General features: G+C 45.3%; 1 protein-coding gene across 5 annotated transcripts in view; it reads left to right on the forward strand.

The window, feature by feature from the left end:
* Positions 1 to 19,371, forward strand: part of INPP5B (inositol polyphosphate-5-phosphatase B) — a 54,747-nt gene that overhangs the window by 11,880 nt on the left and 23,496 nt on the right. For 4 of the 5 annotated variants that reach the window (XM_070368390.1, XM_070368389.1, XM_070368391.1 and 1 more), the window contains one exon: positions 16,281 to 16,377. In XM_070368390.1, the coding sequence (XP_070224491.1) occupies positions 16,281 to 16,377 (97 nt within the window). Of the gene's footprint in view, positions 1 to 9; positions 32 to 16,280; positions 16,378 to 19,371 lie in introns of those variants that run through there. The other variant, XM_070368393.1, reaches the window with a different exon arrangement.

Genomic DNA, 19,371 nt, shown 5'->3' on the forward strand with positions numbered 1-19,371 from the left:
CAGTGTCAGAGGGATCTGATGATTCACAGAGGTGAGTGAGTGTGGGGTCGGTTCAGCAGGAGGGGGACCTTGTGGGGCTAGTCAAGGTCTGGCTATTTGGGGGGCAAAGTGAATCTGATTTTCACTCTCTGCCTTTGTTTTGGTAGAGAAAGGAAACATCTCACTTGGCTGCATCTCTCCAAAATGTCCATTTTTTTCCCCTTGGATTTGTCTTTCCTGCATTCAGGAGTGTCAGGCTAAACTTGGTAGAGGTTGCAGAAAAGTGAAATGCTGCTAGTTTTCGTTTGGGGTCAGTGTTCTCAGGTTCAAACCAGGATCTTTGAGCTAAGTTATGATGTGGAAGTGAGATATAAGCCTTCTTGTTGAGTGACAGCCTGTTCATCTGATTCTCTTGGCTTCTTCAGGTGCCAAGACCTTGCATGGGTCCCAGACAAGTAGCTGTTGTAAGTAGGGGATCTTTCTGCTTCTTCACTTAGTTAACTGCTCTGTGGTGTAGCTTTTTTTTTTTTTTTTTCTTAAAAAGAAATAAAGAGAAATACCTTCCTGTTTCTGTTTAGCCAACTGAAGATGCTTTTATCAAGAAAACCCCTTGGGGAATCTGCCTCTGACTCAGTGCTCACCCTGTCATTGTGTAAAATATTCACCTGCCTCATCCTACACACACTCAAAGACCTGGAGCTGTGTTCTGGAGGACTCTGAGCTATGGGCTTGAGAGGAAGCAGCCACTCAGAAGTCCCATTGGGGTTGTTCTGGGCTAATTTAATGAAATGGTAACAACAGACTCATTGCAGAGTTCTGAAGTGGTTTTCTGATTCCATGGTTGATTCAAAACGAGATGGCTTTGTAGTAACTCAAATTCAGAATGAGATATGCTATGGGTATTTTTTCCCCTGGACCCAGGAAATAAAGCATTGAAGTCTGTGTGGCCTGAGAAAGGAAATGAATGCTATTTATAACTCAGGGTAGCATAAAGGGTAACCTAGATTACTAGGGTAGAAGCCAGTGAGAATGTTGGAAAAACAGCCCCTGGGGTCAGTCAGTCGCCCTGCTCCTCCTCCTCTTAATAAATAAAATCTGTGTGACTGACATACCCTTTTAGCACAGAAAATGAATTTTCCTAGATGTTTATCTTACACGTAGAACTCTTGCCCATCATCTCCACCTTTGTGGGAAGCTCTGCTGGCTCCTAAGCAAATTAATTGGGCTCACTTTGTTTCTTTAAACAAAAGAGAACTGTGTTCCTTTTTCTTCCTTCTTGTGTTGTTCCCTTCTCCATTTCCTTGTGTTTGTTTCTTGAACAGGAGAACCCCCTGAAGACTTTTCTCTCCTTCAGGAAACAGGTTGTTGTGGAATTTTACAGTGGGAGCATGGAGCAAGCAGATGACCCACAAACATTCCCTTAGAAGGGGTGCTTTGCACAGGAAAGTCCTCAGGGACAGAAGGTTCAGGAAGAGGGAGGCATCAATATTTACTAGAGGAAAGACAGTCTGGAAACATAGACGCTCACTAGCTTGCTTGTTTTGTTTGCTGCTTCAAATCTACTGTAACAAACTTGTAGATTTTACCAGTGGTGCAAATGTGAACTAAAGCTCCAAAATGAAGGCTGAGATTTGAGCAAAGTGTATGTCTATGTGGCCTACTTTAATTTTTATTTTTCCTACTGCATGTTAGTATCACATTGGACATACCTCTGACTTTCCTCTCGTCCCTCTGTAAGATAGGAGTGAAAGTTTGCCTCCTAGAAGGTCTCATAGGACTGAAGAAATTCAAATTTGGCGGGGGGGCGGGGGGGTGCTTCCTCTGGGAAACCCGTTTAGGATTTGCAGATGCCCACCTCCAAGAGCTTAGAAACTGGCTGCACTCCTCAGGGCCTTTCCTAGGCTGGCTTGTTCCAAGTTCCATATTCATTCTCTTCTTTACTCCTTTCCTTCCTCCAGTTTCTTTTCTGTCAATACAATCACTAAAAACCTCAGTCATCCTTGACTCTTCCCTCCCCATGTCTAATAACCACATTTGGTCCATTTTTTCCCTGCAATTTAAAAATCTTTTGAAAATTAAAGAGATTAAGTCCCTGTAGTTCACGCGTTGGTATCCTCTCACTTGAACTAGTGCAGTGCTGTCTCTACAAGTCTTCCCCTAGGTCTCCTCCTCCCCTGGGGCTTGCCCTCAGTTCAGTTCAGTTCAGTTCAGTCGCTCAGTCATGTCCGACTCTTTGTGACCCCGTGAATCACAGCACATCAGGCCTCCCCGTCCATCACCAACTCCTGGAGTTCACTCAGACTCACGTCCATCAAGTCAGTGATGCCATCCAGCCATCTCATCCTCTGTCGTCCCCTTCTCCTCCTGCCCCCAATCCCTCCCAGCATCAGAGTCTTTTCCAATGAGTCAACTCTTCGCATGAGGTGGCCAAAGTACTGGAGTTTCAGCTTTAGCATCATTCCTTCCAAAGAAATCCCAGGGCTGATCTCCTTCAGAATGGACTGGTTGGATCTCCTTGCAGTCCAAGGGACTCTCAAGAGTCTTCTCCAACACCACAGTTCAAAAGCATCAATTCTTCGGCACTCAGCTTTCTTCACAGTCCAACTCTCACATCCATGCATGACTTCTGGAAAAACCATAGCCTTGACTAGACAGACCTTTGTTGGCAAAGTAATGTCTCTGCTTTTGAATATGCTATCTAGGTTGGTCATAACTTTCCTTCTAAGGAGTAAGCGTCTTTTAATTTCATGGCTGCAGTCACCATCTGCAGTGATTTTGGAGCCCCCAAAAATAAAGTCTGACACTGTTTCCCCATCTGTTTCCCATGAAGTGGTGGGACCAGATGCCGTGATCTTCCTTTTCTGAATGTTGAGCTTTAAGCCAACTTTTTCACTCTCCTCTTTCACTTTCATCAAGAGGTTTTTTAGTTCCTCTTCACTTTCTTCCATAAGGGTGGTGTCATCTGCATAGCTGAGGTTATTGATATTTCTCCCAGCAATCTTGATTCCAGCTTGTGCTTCTTCCAGCCCAGCATTTCTCATGATGTACTCTACATAGAAGTTAAATAAGCAGGGTGACAGTATACAGCTTTGACGTACTCCTTTTCCTATTTGGAACCAGTCTGTTGTTCCATGTCCAGTTCTAACTGTTGCTTCCTGACCTGCATACAAATTTCTTAAGAGGCAGGTCAGGTGGTCTGGTATTCCCATCTCTTTCAGAATTTTCCACAGTTTATTGTGATCCACACAGTCAAAGGCTTTGGCATAGTCAATAAAGCAGAAATAGATGTTTTTCTGGAACTCTCTTGCGTTTTCAATGATCCAGCAGATGTTGGCAATTTGATCTCTGGTTCCTCTGCCTTTTCTAAAACCAGCTTGAACATCTGGAATTTCACGGTTCACGTATTGCTGAAGAGGGTAACTTTTATCACGCCCTGCTGTTTTGTTTGTGAACTTGAATGCTGCATCACTCCCTGTAGCCTGCAGAATAAAGTTCAGATTCTTTAGTGGGACACCTAAGTCCTGCAGGCCTGGCCTCAGCCCCTCTGTTGAGCCTTATCGTCCCCAACTCACCTTCATTTCCTCTTACTTCAGACCTGATTGCTTATTATTTCTGTGTTTTTTCATCTTCGTTGGCTGTTCATTCATCTGCATTTGTACAAGCTCGAACGTGCTACTCTTAGCATTTTGCATCCTGTCTCCTCCCCGAATGCCAGCCCAATGCCTTGTATATCAGTAGGTGCTCAAAAAATGTCTGTTGTCTTTGAGACCTGAACCGTTCCAGCTCCAGTGCTTTGTTGCCTGAAGGATGCCTGCCCCCTTCCTCTTTAAGCGGGTTCTGCACTTCTTTCCACCCCTCAACCCCTTCCTGGTTTGCTTTTGCCCACTTCTCTTTCGGTTTTATCACCAGACCACAGACAGTTCACAGAAGGCCAGCAAAGAGAGAGCCTGGAGGAAAAAGTCAAGTCATCTCTCCAGTAGCCTGTGACCATTATAACCTGTGGCTGAAAAGTAATTGCACGGTTGTAGTCTTTGCTCAGAAGCTAAGCTAGTGATGTTTATTTAGTCCTTGCTAACCTAAATTGGGGGCTTCCCTGGTGACTCAGGGGTAAAGAATCCACCTGCCAGTGTAGGAGATGCAGGTTCTATGCCTGGATCAGGAAGATCCCCTGGAGAAGGAGAAGGCAACTCACTGCAGTATTCTTGCCTGGGAAATCTCATGGACGGAGGAGCCTGGTGGGCTACAGTCCATGGGGCCTCAAAGAGTCGGACACAACTGAGTGACTAAACAACAACAAGAGCTCAAGTTGGATTTGCACAGGGGGCAAATTGGATTTTGAGACCAGGGCTTACAGGTTTGTGGGGCCTGGGATGTGTTTTTAGAGATGCCTCTGCTTACGTGAATTGTTAAAGTCTGGTGCTTTTTTCTAAAGCCATGAGATAGTGGGAAATGTTTTTTTTTTTTTTAAAGGAAGGAAGACAGAAAGGAAGGAAAGGACTAAGAAGCATGGCTATTTGATTTTCAAAAAAGTAACAGAACTGTTTGGGTTGGTTGCCATGTTGGAATAGGATAATGCTGGGTGCCCTGGGCTATGGGTTTCTCTCAAGAGTTCTCTGCCCTGTGTGTGCTATGTATTTCGTTCCCTTTGGTCATAAGAGTCAAATCCAAACTCCACATGGCATTCAAAGTCTTACAGTTTGGCCTTAATACATATAATAAAAACCTATTCCTAATAAATTAAAACAATAAAATTATAGTTATACATAAAAATCGATTACTATTATAACTGTTATTATCACTGGCAGTTAACATTTAGTAAACACTATGGGCCTTACCCAGTGCACAGAAAAGTTCTGTAAGAGGATGTCCATTTTTCACATGGAGAGACTAAGGCTCAGAGAGGGTAAGTGACTGTGAGAATAGAATTCAGGTCATCTGTTTGAATCTAATGCTTGAGCCCTAACCCTAACACTCTTCTTTTGTATCCCGTGATGCTTCTCAAACAAAACCTTGCATGTCTACTTATTTATACTACTTGTTATGACTTATTTCTGAGCATATCATGATGCCATGTCTCTGCACTGGAATTATTTCCTCTGCCAGAAATGCTTTCTGCATGTCACCTTTTCTGATAGAATAGTTTTTGATTAACTGCACAGACTCTTGACCCATATTCCCTGGGTTTGAATCCTGGCTGTACTGTTTATTAGCTGTATGTTCTTGGGCAGGTTACTTACCCTCTCTGTGTTTATCTCAGTCTGTACAGTGGAGATAATAATGCCATCTACCTCATGGAGGAGTTGTGAAGATTAAGTATACATACGGAGGTTAAAACCATGCCTGACATGCAGTAAGCCTTAAGTATTTGCGATTAATATTATTCATGGTGATATTACTATCATTGTCATTGTTAACACAGTCTGACTTTGGGTCTGGGTAATTAGGTCGGGATGGCTCTGATTCCTTGTAAAGTGAATGAATCTCTTGCTAGTGTGTGTTGCCTTGTCTTAGACTCAGAGAGGCCGTGGGACGGCCCCCTGGTGGTGTGTACCCAGCATCAAGAAGCGTTAATCCTGCCTATGGGAACTGCCGAGTAATTTGCTCACATGGTTTTGCAGGGTCTTCAAGTGTGCTGGAAATGGAATGCCAGGGCCGGTGACTGAGGAGATAGGGACACCACCTCCTAGACTTATCTAGTAGATGCTCAGAAAGGGGCAGGATATGATTGTCACCCACTAGTGACAGCCATACACACACACAGCCTGTGCAGACCAGGGTGGTACTTTTGCTTTGTTATCCAGACCGACTTAATCCTTCTCTCCATGTAGTACTTACTCCTAAGAGTTCATAGTTTCATTGAAGATGTTGTGCTCATGTTGGCAAAAGGGAGGCTGTGGAGTTCTGACTGTTAATGTCAACGGTGCTGTTTCCTGGGCTAGCTCTGTGTCGCTGGGCATGTCTGCTCCCTTTCTGGACCTCAGTATCCTTATTTGTAAAATGAGGCCAATAATCAGAAATAACACATGAAGCATGTAGTGCAAGCCTAGCTACTCATATTAGAGGGGACTCGGTAAATGAGCATCGTCATTGTCAAGGCCGAGGGGGATGAGGAGCGGCAAGGCAGAGGGAAGAGAACTAACCATCCCTGCGTATGTGCTGTGTACCTGGCATGGTGCGAGGTTCTTGACCTGTTTAGAATTTCATTTGTTTATTCTTTTGGCCTCTCTCCAAGTGTAGTGGTGTTATCATCATTTTACAAATGAGGAAACAAATGAAGTAGTTTGCTTGAGGTTTCCTGTGAGGTTATGGATGCAGCCGGTAAAATGGCCAGGTCATTTTATTCCAAAGCCCCATGGCTTTTCCAGAAACACTCAAATGACCCTTAAAATGCTAGACAAGTCATACAGACTGGAAGGCCTTCAGAATTGAGAGAAATGACTGCCGAGGGCCAGTGTGGTCGTGGAGAGCTTGGTGGTGGAGGAGTTGAGGCTGGACTTTGAGGAGAGGGGTCCAGAAGTCAGAGTGAGGGCGACGTGCACGGGGAACCTGTCTGTTTATTAAATCGGCTGTCTCCAGGTGGCAGATGGGGAGAGAGCGCAGGACCAGTTTGCAAAGGGCCTCTCCTGTGCCAGTGCAACCAGCTTTGGACCTTCACCTGCAGGCAGTGGTGTAATACTGGAAGTTTTAGAGCAGGGAGAGATGAAATCAGATTTTAACCTGGCCAAGTCCAGAGATAAAACTGGCAGATCGCGTCAGGAGAAGCAGGAAGCTCTCTCGTTGGGAGGCTTTTGATGTAACAGGTGAGGGGAGGAGGCCTGGAGGAAGGCAGCGGTGAGAATGAAGAGGCGGGTGGCTGACCAGCCCTGGTGGCCCAAGGAGAGTGGTGAGCGAAGGGCGGGTTGGCAAACCAGGCTGAAGGGGAAATGATGGGGCTGTGACAGAAGGGAGAGCCCAGCGGAAGTCCAGAAGTCAAAGCTCAGCTTTACCTGGGACCCACCAGTGTGCGGAGACGTGAGCAGCAGAGGGCCTGTTGCCAGGCACAGCTGGGTAGCTCTGTTTGGAACTGACTGTGATGGCCAATGATTCTCGGAGAAGAGAAGAGCCAGATCTAGAACTGAAGTGGCCAATGTGGTAGTCCCTAGTCACATGTGGCTATTTAAATTTAGGGATTTAAAATTAACAGTTCAGTTTCTCATTTTAACTGTTCAAGTGTAGCTAGTAGCTACTCTTTTGGGCGGTGCAGTTATAGAGCATTTCCATCATCTGTTGGATTGCACTGGTCTGGATCTTGGGAAAACCTGTGAAAAACTGGGGGACATGCAGGGGGAAACCAGGGCAAGAGGAGCAATTGAAATAAGAAATATTGTAGCTGCCTTTTGGGCAATTCTCAAAAGAAATAGAGTACTTGAATTTTGATTTGAATTTGCTGGTTTGACTTCTAGAGCCCCTCTGGTCATGCAGTGAGGGGTAGCTTCGATTAACCATAGGAAGCAGTCATAGGCAGATACTGTTATCTTTGTTCAGTTTAGGAAGCAGAAGCTTAGAGAAGTGAGATAACTTCTTCAAGGTCATAGAGCTAGTAAGTAGCAGGGCCAGAAATGGAACCAAGTCTGACTCCAAAGCCTCTCTCTCTTTATGTGTGTGTGTGTGTGTGTATGTACATATATATATATATATATATAGTGCTTTGTACATATATGTACATGCTATGTACAAAGGCCAAAACCTTTGACTGTGTGGATCGCAACAAACTGTGGAAAATTCTTAAAGAGATGGGAATACCAGACCACCTTACCTGCCTCCTGAGACATCTGTATGCAGGTCAAGAAGCAACAGTTCGAACCAGACATGGAACAATGAACTGGTTCCAAATCAGGAAAGGAGTTCATCAAGCTTGTATATCGTTACCCTGCTTATTTAACTTATATGCAGAGTACATCGTGTGAAATGCCAGGGTGGATGAAGCACAAGCTAGAATCAAAATTGCCAGGAGAAATATTAGTAACCTCAGATATACAGATGACACCACCCTTATGGCAGAAAGCGAAGAGGAACTGAAGAGCCTCTTGATGAAAGCGAAAGAGGAGAGTGAAAAAGCTGGCTTAAAACTCAACTTTCAAAAAACTAAGATCATGGTATCCGGTCCCATCCTAGATGGGGAAACAAGGGAAACAATGAGAGACGTTATTTTTTTTTTGGGCTCCAAAATCACTGCAGATTGTAACTGCAGCCATGAAATTAAAAGATGCTTGCTCCTTGCAAGAAAAGCCTAGACAGCATATTAAAAAGCAGAGACATTACTTTGCCGACAAAGCTGTCTAGTCAAAGCTATGGTTTTTCCAGCAGTCATGTATGAATGTGAGAGTTGGACAATAAAGAAAGGTGAGCACTGAAAAATTGATGCTTTTGAACTGTGGTATTGGAGAAGACTCTTGAGAGTCTGTTGGACTGCAAGGAGATCCAACCAGTCTATCCTAAGGGAAATCAGTCCTTAATATTCATTGGAAGGACTGATGCTGAAGCTGAAGCTCCAATACAGAAATCAATCACTGGCTACCTGATGCAAAGAACTGACTCATTGGAAAAGACCCTGTTGCTGGGAAAGATTGAAGGCAGGAGGAGAAGGGGATGACAGAGCATGAGATAGCTGGGTGGCATCACCGACTCAGACATGAGTTTGAGCAAGCTCCAGGAGTTGGTGACGTACAGGAAAGCCTGGCGCACTGCAGTCCATGGGGTTGCAAAGAGTCGAACACGACTGAGCGACTGAACTGACCTGTGCTGATGTACGTACATACTTCCCGGGTGGCGCTAGTGGTAAAGAGCCTGTTGACTAACGCAGGTGAGGTAAGAGATGTGGGTTTGATCCCTAGGTGGGGATGATCCCCTGGAGAAGGAAGTGGCAACCCAGTCCAGTATTCATGCCTGCAAAATCCCACAGACAGAGGAGCCTGGCGGGCTACATACAGTCCATGGGGTCACAGAGAGTCAGACACGGCTGAGCAACTGAACTGAACATGTTTGTGTGTGTGTACTCAGCTGTGTCCAATTCTTTGCAACCCTATGGACTGTATCCTGCCAGGTTCCTCTGTCTGTGGGACCTTCCAGGCAAGAATACTGGAGTGGGTAGCCATTTCGTACTCCCCGATGTATATATATAGTACTTATATATTTATAGTATGAAGTGAAGTGAAAGTCAGTCCCTCAGTCGTGTCTGACCCTTTACAACCCCATGGTGTACAGTCCATGGGATTCTCCAGGCCAGAGTACTGGAGTGGGTAGCCTTTCCCTTCTCCAGAGGATCTTTCCAACCCAGGGATTGAACCCAGGTCTCCCGCATTGCGGATGGATTCAAGGGAAGCCCGTGTGTGTGTGTGTGTGTGTGTGTGTGTGTGTGTGTGTATACCAAAAAAATACTTCTTATTTTATCTAACTTTGAAAGTACCTATAAGCAAAAAGAAAAAAAAAATTACCATTGAGAAATAACTACTATTGACCTTCAGTGTATGCTTTTCAGACTTTCCCATGGGTATGTGTGCGTCTAAATAAATACATATATATGTATATTTATAAGCGTGGTATATATGTACAGAGACATGTTCCAGTCTTTTCTGATGCATGTAGGCCATGCTCTTAACTACCACCCTTAATCCTTTATCAGCATTTCTGAAGTCCTAAAAGCTCTGAAGATGGGAAAAAAAATTTTTTTCCCTAAGTTTGGCCCAAGCTCAATTTGGCAATTAAGACTTGTCTGAACTGCCAGGAAACTATTTATAGGCTTTATTTATCCCACTAAGCATTACTACTCATAAGTTGCACTAAGGAGATACTGAAGCGATTGATTTCTGGATGTTCCCTTGACTCTGCTGGGTGCTGTATAACGTACAACACAGATTATGTGTTACCTTTCTAAAATCCCCAAATTTTGAATTCCAAGATACACTTGGCCCCAAGGGTTTCAGATAAGGGACTGTGGATCTGTATTAGGTTATACTGCTGCTTTAAGAATTTTCCATAGTTTGTTGTGACCCACACAGTCAAAGGCTTTGGCATAGTCAATAAAGCAGATGTTTTTCTGGAACTCTCTTGCTTTTTCGATGATCCAGTAGATGTTGGCAATTTGATCTCCGGTTCCTCTGCCTTTTCTAAATCCAGCTTGAACATCTGAAAGTTCACGGTTCACGTACTGTTGAAGCCTGGCTTGGAGAATTTTGAGCATTACTTTGCTAGCCTGTGAGATGAGTGCAATTGTGCAGTAGTTTGAACATTCTTTGGCATTGCCTTTCTTTGGAATTGGAATGAAAACTGACCTTTTCCAGTCCTGTGGCCACTGCTGAGTTTTCCAAATTTGCTGGCATTTTGACTGCAGCACTTTCACAGCATCCTCTTTCAGGATTTGAAATAGCTCAACTGGAATTCCATCACCTCCACTAGTTTGTTCTTAGTGGTGCTTCCTAAGGCCCACTTGACTTCACATTCCAGGATGTCTGGCTCTAGGTGAGTGATGAAGCTAAAGAGTCTCTTGATGAAAGTGAACGAGGATTGTAAAAAAGTTGGCTTAAAGCTCAGCATTCAGAAAACTAAGATCATGGCATCCAGTCCAGTCACTTCATGGCAAATAGATGGGGAAACGATGGAAACAGTGAGAGACTTTATTTTGGGGGGGCTCCAAAATCACTGCAGATGGTGACTGCAGCCTTGAAATTAAAAGACGCTTGTTCCTTGGAAGAAAAGCTATGACTGACCTAGACAGCTGATTAAAAAGCAGAGACATTACTTTGCTAACAAAGGTTTATATAGTCAAAGCTGTGGTTTTTCCAGTAGTCACGTATGGATGTGACAGTTGGACCATAAAGAAAGCTGAGCACTGAAGAACTGATGCTTTTGAACCGTGATGTTGGAGAAGACTCTTGAGAGTCCCTTGGGCTGCAAGGAGATCCAATCAGTCCATCCTAAAGGACATCAGTCCTGAATATTCATTGGAAGGACTGATGCTGAAGCTGAAGTTCCAATACTTTGGCCACCTGATGTGAAGAACTGACTCACTAGAAAAGACCCTGGTGCTGGGAAAGGTTAAAGATGGGAGGAGAAGGGGACGACAGAGGATGAGATGGTTGGATGGCGTCACTGACTCAGTGGACATGAGTTTGAGTAAGTTCCGGGTGTTGGTGATGGACAGGGAAGCCTGGTGTGCTGCAGTCCATGGGGTTGCAAAGAGTCAGACAGACTGAGTGACTGCACTGAACTGATACTGCTGGTTGGGCCAAAAAAGGTGCCCCCAGGAGCAGTGTTAGCTATTTAGGCAGGCGTGTGAGAGGGGTGTAGTGTCTGTAATATGAGCAGTGCACAGAATTCACATGAAAAATGGTAGTTCTGCACATCTAGGTCAAGCTGCAGTTATCTCTTGATTTACCTACTAGGAGGTTCTTACTTGGACAGGGTTTCAATTGTAGGTATGAAAGGACCATCAGAAAGCACTCAGAAAAAAAACACCCAGAAATTACTTTGATCTTAACCCTTGCCCTGTGGCTGTTTGTTCAGTATTTACTGACTGCCTGGTACATTTCATATGTTGTGGCAGGCCGGGATAGGGGTGTCCCAGATGCAGCATAAGAGGGTTCAGTCCCCAGGTCTGGAAGATCTCCTGGAGAAGGAAATGGCAACCCACTCCAGTATTCTTGCCTGGGAAATCTCATGGACAGAGGAGCTTGGCAGGCTGCATTCCATGGGGTCACAAAGACATTACTAAAGTGACTTAGCATGCATAGCATGCATGCATGGTAGGCTCGGGGCCACGGAGGAAAAACATCAGTCCCTGCTCCCAGAAGCTGCTGCTTTTGCTGCTGCTAAGCCGCTTCAGTCGTGTCTGACTCTGTGTGACCCCATAGATGGCAGCCCACCAGGCTCTGCCGTCTCTGGGATTCTCCAGGCAAGAACACTGAAGTGGGTTGCTATTTCCTTCTCCAGTGCATGAAAGTGAAAGTGAAGTCGCTCAGTCATGTCTGACTCTTTACAACCCCATGGACTGCAGCCTACTATGCTCCTCCGTCCAGTGGATTTTCCAGGCAAGAGTACTGGAGTGGGGTGCCATTGCCCTCTCTCCCAGAAGCGGAGATCTAGCTAAAGAAAAAAGATGGATGAAAAGAGTTAAAGGTGGTTACAATTCTTTTGTGATAAATAAATGCCTTAGAGGTGAGCACTAGATATGTAAGGAGGAGAGGGCCCCAGAGGGCTTTTCAAAGGAGATAACTCCTGAGCTGAGTTTGAAGTTTGCCACATGAAGGTGTGATGGGCTTCCCTGGTGGCTCAGAGGTTAAAGCGTCTGCCTGCAATGCGGGAGACCCGGGTTCGATCCCTGGGTCAGGAAGATCCCCTGGAGAAGGAAATGGTAATCCACTCCAGTATTCTTGCCTAGAGAATCCCATGGACGGAGAAGCCTGATGGGGTACAGTCCACGGGGTCACTGAGTCGGACACGACTGAGGGACTTCCCCTTCACATGAAGGTGTGTTTGAGGGGTGGTTAAGCTATACCAAGGATCAGGGGTGGGTTGGAGGCAACATTTAAAACGATAAATGTCACCCACCACCCTCGGCAGTGAAAGCGCAGAGTCCTAACCACTGGGTTACCCTTAAAAAGGTAAATGGTTTTGGTGTGACTGGATTACTGGGGTGAGAAAGAAGTGTTTGTTTTAAAATCTCTGTTTATTCACAAATCTTTTTTTAAGAATTATTTGTTTATTTATGGTTGTGCTGCATCTCTGTTGCTGAGCACAGGCTTTTTCTAGTTGAGGCGAGCAGATGTAACTTCCTTGTAAGTGCACGGGCTTCTCACTGCAGTGGCTTCTCTTGTTGCAGAGCGCAGGCTCTAGGCACACAGGCTTCTGTAGTTGTGGCACATGGGCCTTGTTGCCTCGCAGCATGTAGAATCTTCCCAGACCAGAGACTGAACCTGTGTCCCCTGCATTGATGAATGGATTTTAACCGCTAGACCACGAGGGAAGTCCCGAAAGGAATGGTTTGAGTCAGGGGGTGTGGAAGATGGGTCTGGAGAGTTAGTCTGGGGCTAATTATAAAGGTTCTTGTATGTAGTACTTAGAGCTTTGGGTTTTGTTACGAAGGTGTTAGAAGTTATTAAGCCCTGCTTAATAAAGACCTGCTCAGACCTGCATTTTCTTCTAGCAGCTGGCAGAATCCACTGGAGGGGATGAGAATGGCGGCAGGGAAATCACTGAGTGTGCTTTCCAGGCATATTAAGGGCCTAAACTAAGGCATGGCAGTAGGGATGGGGAGACGGTCGGGTATAAAAATATTTAGGAGAGAGGATTTATAGGACTTTGGGAACATGGAAAGAGGAAAACAATCCAGATGTCATCTGTTAGGTTGAGTGACAAGGGATTGGAGGTCTGAGGTTGGAAAAAGAGCAGAGAGGGAGTAGGGAAGCAGGAGAAGAGGAAGGGCAGGAAGCTGTGGCCAGAGAGGGAACCATGGGCTGTGTGATGGTGAACTTGGTAAAGAGCTGCTGACAGCCGACTTCCGTGCCAGATTCAGGAGAGAAGAGATTCCGAGAAGGCTGCCCTGTGGCTGGAAATTCCCCCAACAGTGCCTTAAAGTTTCCATACATGAAGTCATGAATGGTGACGTTCCAGTTCTTGCTGGACTGAGTCCTGAGAGAGATATTGGGTGGAGGGATCGACAAGATACAGGTCAGCAAGGTGGTTTCCCAGTCTGTACACTGCCTGCTCTGGATGGAAGTAGAGTCCACAGGGACAAACCACTTGTTCCCTGAAAGATAGCCTGACGGAGTCCTCAGAAAGCACTGACATGCAGAAAGAGCCTAAGTGTCATTCTTAAGTTTGCCTTTGCATGTCATGAAGCTCTATGAGTTTTTCTTTTTTTTTAACTTTATAGATGAAGTAGACCCAAAGAGAGGAAGTAACACAGAAAGATGATGGTGGAGCTAGACTTCAACTTAAGTTTCCTAATGCTTACATTTAATACGTTGAGTACCTTTACTGCTCCAAGTCCCTGGAAAGTAGCATAAAGATGGCAAAGTCCTTATCTCATACAGCTTACATTTTAATGGGAATAGCATCCAATTGAAAAAAAATGAATACATATATATAAGATTTGATATCAAATGAGATTAGTACTAAGCACAGTCTTGTCCTCTGGAAGCTTACAGGCTAATGGGGAGATGACACACAGCCATCAGGGCTATGACAGGAGAAGTACAGGGAACTATGGGAACATCCCTGTCAGAGCATCTGAACCGGTCTGGGAGGAGTTGGAGAAGGCTTCTTAGAAGAAATGGCCTCTAAGATGTGCCGTACACCAGGGGTTGGCTAACTACAGTCCCCTGGGCCAGAGCTGCCTGCTGCCTGCTTTGGGATACAGCCCATGAACTAAGAATAGTTTCTACATTTTTAAATGTTTGAAAAGAACTAAAAGAAACTAATATTTTGCGACATGTGCAAATAATGCAGTATGTAAACTTCAGTGACCATAAAGTTTTATTGGAATACTGCCATGCTTATAGCTGCTTTAACACTCTAATGGCAGAGTTGAACAGTGGCAGAGACTGTGAGGCCTGCAGCCAGGACATTAACCCTCTGGCTATTTACAGAAAAGGTTGTTTGCTAGCTCCTGGCCCCAGGATGAGTAGGAGTCAGCCGTGTAAAGCAGAGTGAGGAAGAAGGAAGTCTGCTTCCGATGGCATCGTTGTATAACTGCAGTAACTTTAGTATACTGGGACTACAGCTTTCAAGGAGCTAGGGGGCTGTGGTGAGCGATATGGCTGGAGAGGTGGGCAGGAGCCAGACTGAGAAGACACTTGGCAGCTGTGTTAAGGGGTTTGGATTTATCCAATGGGGAGCTTTTTAAAGGTGTTATATTATCAGATTTTCAAAAAATCCTCTGGCCACAGTGTGGAGATTAGATTAGAGAGGGTGGGGTGAGAGAGGAGGCAGGGAGATTAATTGAGGTCTCTCTCAGCTAGTTCCAAGGAATTGTTGGTAACCTAAACTAGTAGAGAGATATTGGAGAATATATTGACTTGAGATGCAATTTAGGAAGCAGAATTGAAAGCCCTTGGTGATTGATTAGAGGCATTGAAATGTAATTATTTTCATGTTGCGAATGACTGTGTTTTCTTTCTCAACTCCAAAGTTGTTTTTTTTTCCTCCCATTGCTGTGAATGCATGGTTGACAAATCCATGTTTAGTAATAGTCTTCAGAGCAGAATTCCTTAGTGATGCTTCACGCCCACAGTGCTCCATGTACCTTGTGTATCGAAGCAGCATCTCTCTATGGCCTCTTCATGCAGTTCCCTGTTGACAAGGAATCTGGCTTTTAAGGAACAAAGAAGCAAGAAATTGGCAGATGAATTTTCCTTTTCTGGTTTCTCTTGGTTTGATAGCTTTCCCAAAATATTTCTTTGTTGCAAGTCCTCGGGCTCCTTGGTTTTCAGGGCAGTTTGTTGACAATGACAGGGACTACTCATGTTCTAGAGCACTTAGGCCCTCCCGGTTTTACTTCTCTCACCCTTGCCTTCTCTGTCCTTGAAGCTGAAGTCTCACTCACAGTAAATGGTAATAACGTCACTACATTATATTTCATGATATATTGTGTGGCTTTCAAAGTGCTTACTCACACGCCAGCTATTTGATCCCCACAATAAACCTGTGAGGAAGGCAGGACAGGTCAGATTACTGAGATCAGGGGACATTAGATGGTTGCCCAAAGTCAAAAGATTAAAAAACAGCAGAGCTGATGATACAACTTAGGTCTGCAGATTTCTTAGCTTTGTTCCTTCTGTAATGCATTCCATCTCCAAGAAAAGCGGGTCAGACTAGTCGGGAGAGTTGTGTTTTCAGCAGTAAAGACATCTGGATGAAATACCTCCCGCCACCACCGTGCCCACCCCCTGCCCCCGTCCTGGCCCTGCTCTGTGGGAGCTTCATACAGACACTGGTAGGCCTTGCCTGTGCCTTCAAGCAATATGTAAAGTACCAGTCATTCCCAGACCGAAGTTTGAGCAGCTGTGGTCTGCATGGTAGAGCAGCAGTCCCTAACCTTTTGGCACCAGGGACCAATTTCATGGAAGACAGTTTTTCCAAGGGCCGGGGGTGGGGAGGTGGTTTCTCCCCACCCCCTGATGAGGCAAGTGCATTGCATTTATTGTGCACTTTATTTCTATTATCATTACATCAGCTCCACTTCAGTCATCAGGCATTAGACCCCAGAGGTTGGGGACCCCATATGAAAGCATGTATGTGTTTTCGTTCCTTCCCTCTCCCCACAGGTGGTTCTTCCTCTGACGAGCTGAGACCAAATGGGAAGGGCTTGCCTGTGGACCAAAGCTCCTGGGGTCAGAATAAACCAGAAAACTCGCTCTCAAGGTAACACAGCTCTCCCTTCACTTGTGCCTCTTGGGGCCGCGGTTTTCCTCACTGAAGAGCTGAGGCCACTACTGTGCATAATGTATGTTGTCCCACAGTCGGTGGCCTCGGACATGTTAGACTTTTATTGAGCATTTACTGTGTAATGTGCCATACATCATACACTTACACGGATTATCTTCCCTTAACCTAAGAGGTAGGTACCATTATTTGCTCTGTTTCACAAGTAGGGAAACAGGTGAAGAAGAGATGTTACATAACTCACCTACGACCCAGAGCTAGCAGGCGGCAGACCTAGGGTTCGAAACTGAAGTCTAAGCCTACCTTGGAAATGCAGATTAGAAACATTTGATTTCTCCTCCTCGTTTTTTAGAAGTTTCTTCACTCTGAAGATACTTCTTTTCCCCTCGTTTTTATTTACTCTTTTCTTTTTTCTAATGCCATTATATTTAGTGTATACTCCAGTTCCCCCTACTGACCATAGCTGGAATCATCTGGTCAAGATAAAAGCTTCCATGTGTCTGGCTTCCCAGCTGGCTGAGACAGTAAAGAATCTGCCTGCAATGCAGGAGACCTGGCTTCCATCCCTGGGTTGGGAAGATCCTCTGGAGAAAGGAATGGCAACCCACTCCAGTACTCTTGCCTGGAGAAGCCCATGGACAGAGGAACCTGGTGCACTACAGTGCATGGGGTCACAAGGAGTCGGACACAGCTTAGCTACTAACACTTTCACTTAAATTATGCACCTAAATAGCAATGAACGATCCCTGCGTGATCACTCACCTAGAGCCAGACATCCTGGAACGTGAAGTCAAGTGGGCCTTAGAAAGCATCACTACGAACAAAGCTAGTGGAGGTGATGGAATTCCAGTTGAGCTATTTCAAATCCTGAAAGATGATGCTGTGAAAGTGCTGCACTCAATATGCCAGCAAATTTGGAAAACTCAGCAGTGGCCACAGGACTGGAAAAGGTCAGTTTTCATTCCAATCCCAAAGAAAAGCAATGCCAAATAATGCTCAAACTACTGCACAATTGCACTCATCTCACATGCTAGTAAAGTAATGCTTAAAATTCTCCAAGCCAGGCTTCAGCAATACATGAACCACGAACTTCCAGATGTTCAAGCTGGTTTTAGAAAAGGCAGAGGAACCAGAGATCAAATTGCCAATATCCGCTGGATCATGGAAAAAGCAAGAGAATTCCAGAAAAACATCTATTTCTGCTTTATTGACTATGCCAAAGCCTTTGACTGTGTGGATCACAATAAACTGTGGGAAAATTCTGAAAGAGATGGGAATACCAGACCACCTGACCTGTCTCTTGAGAAATATGTATGCAGGTCAGGAAGCAACAGTTAGAACTGGACATGGAACTACAGACTGGTTCCATATAGGAAAAGGAGTACGTCAAGGCTGTATACTGTCACCCTGCTTATTTAACTTCTATGCAGAGTACATTGGAGAAGGCAATGGCACCGGACTCCAGTACTCTTGCCTGGAAAATCCCATGGACGGAGGAGCCTGGTAGGCGGCAGTCCATGGGGTCGTTAAGAGTCGGACACGACTGAGCGACTTCACTTTCACTTTTCACTTTCATGCATTGGAGAAGGAAATGGCAACCCACTCCAGTGTTCTTGCCTGGAGAACCCCAGGGATGGGGGAGCCTGGTGGGCTGCCGTCTATGGGGTCGCACAGAGTCGGACACGACTGAAGTGACTTAGCAGCAGCAGCAGCAGAGTACATCATGAGAAACGCTGGGCTGGAAGAAGCACAAGCTGGAATCAGGATTGCCAGGAGAAATATCAATAACCTCAGCTATGCAGATGACACCACCCTTATGGCAGAAAGTGAAGAGGAACTAAAAAGCCTCTTGATAAAAGTGAATGAGGAGAGTGAAAGAGTTGGCTTAAAGCTCAACATTCAGAAAACGAAGATCATGGCATCTGGTCCCATCACTTCATGGGAAATAGATGGGGAAACAGTGGAAACAGTGTCAGACTTTATTTTTTGGGGCTCCAAAATCACTGCAGATGGTGACTGCAGCCATGAAATTAAAAGACGCTTACTCCTTAGAAGGAAAGTTATGACCAACCTAGATAGCATATTGAAAAGCAGAGACATTACTTTGCCAACAAAGGTCCATCTAGTCAAGGCTATGGTTTTTCCAGTGGTCATGTATGGATGTGAGAGTTGGACTGTGAAGAAAGCTGAGCGCCGAAGAATTGATGCTTTTGAACTGTGGTGTTGGAGAAGACTCTTGAGAGTCCCTTGGACTGCAAGGAGATCCAACCAGTCCATTCTGAAGGAGATCAGCCCTGGGATTTCTTTGGAAGGAATGATGCTAAAGCTGAAACTCCAGTACTTTGGCCACCTCATGCGAAGAGTTGACTCATTGGAAAAGACTCTGATGCTGGGAGGGTTTGGGGGCAGGAGGAGAAGGGGACGACAGGGGATGAGATGGCTGGATGGCATCACCAACTCGATGGACATGAGTTTGAGTGAACTCCGGGAGTTGGTGATGGACAGGGGGGCCTGGCGTGCTGTGATTCATGGGGTCGCAAAGAGTCTGACATGACTGAGCGACTGAACTGAACTGAACTGAACTGACTGAAACCTATCATTCTCAACTCACTTTTGAGTCTTCCTGATACATATAGATGCATTTTTACATAGCCTTTATTAGTATGTGGGAGAAGGCAATGGCACCCCACTCCAGTACTTTTGCCTGGAAAATCCCATGGATGGAGGAGCCTGGTAGGCTGCAGTCCATGGGGTCGCTAAGAGTCAGACACGACTGAGCAACTTCACTTTTACTTTTCAGTTTCATGCACTGGAGAAGGAAATGGCAACCCACTCTGGTGTTCTTGCCTGGAGAATCCCAGGGACCGGGGAGCCTGGTGGGCTGCCGTCTATGGGGTCGCACAGAGTCGGACACGACTGAAGCGACTTAGCAGTAGCAGTATTAGTATGTATTAATACATGACCATCAAGCAC

Source organism: Bos mutus, chromosome 3, assembly GCF_027580195.1.
Source record: "Bos mutus isolate GX-2022 chromosome 3, NWIPB_WYAK_1.1, whole genome shotgun sequence".
Lineage (NCBI taxonomy): Eukaryota > Metazoa > Chordata > Mammalia > Artiodactyla > Bovidae > Bos > Bos mutus.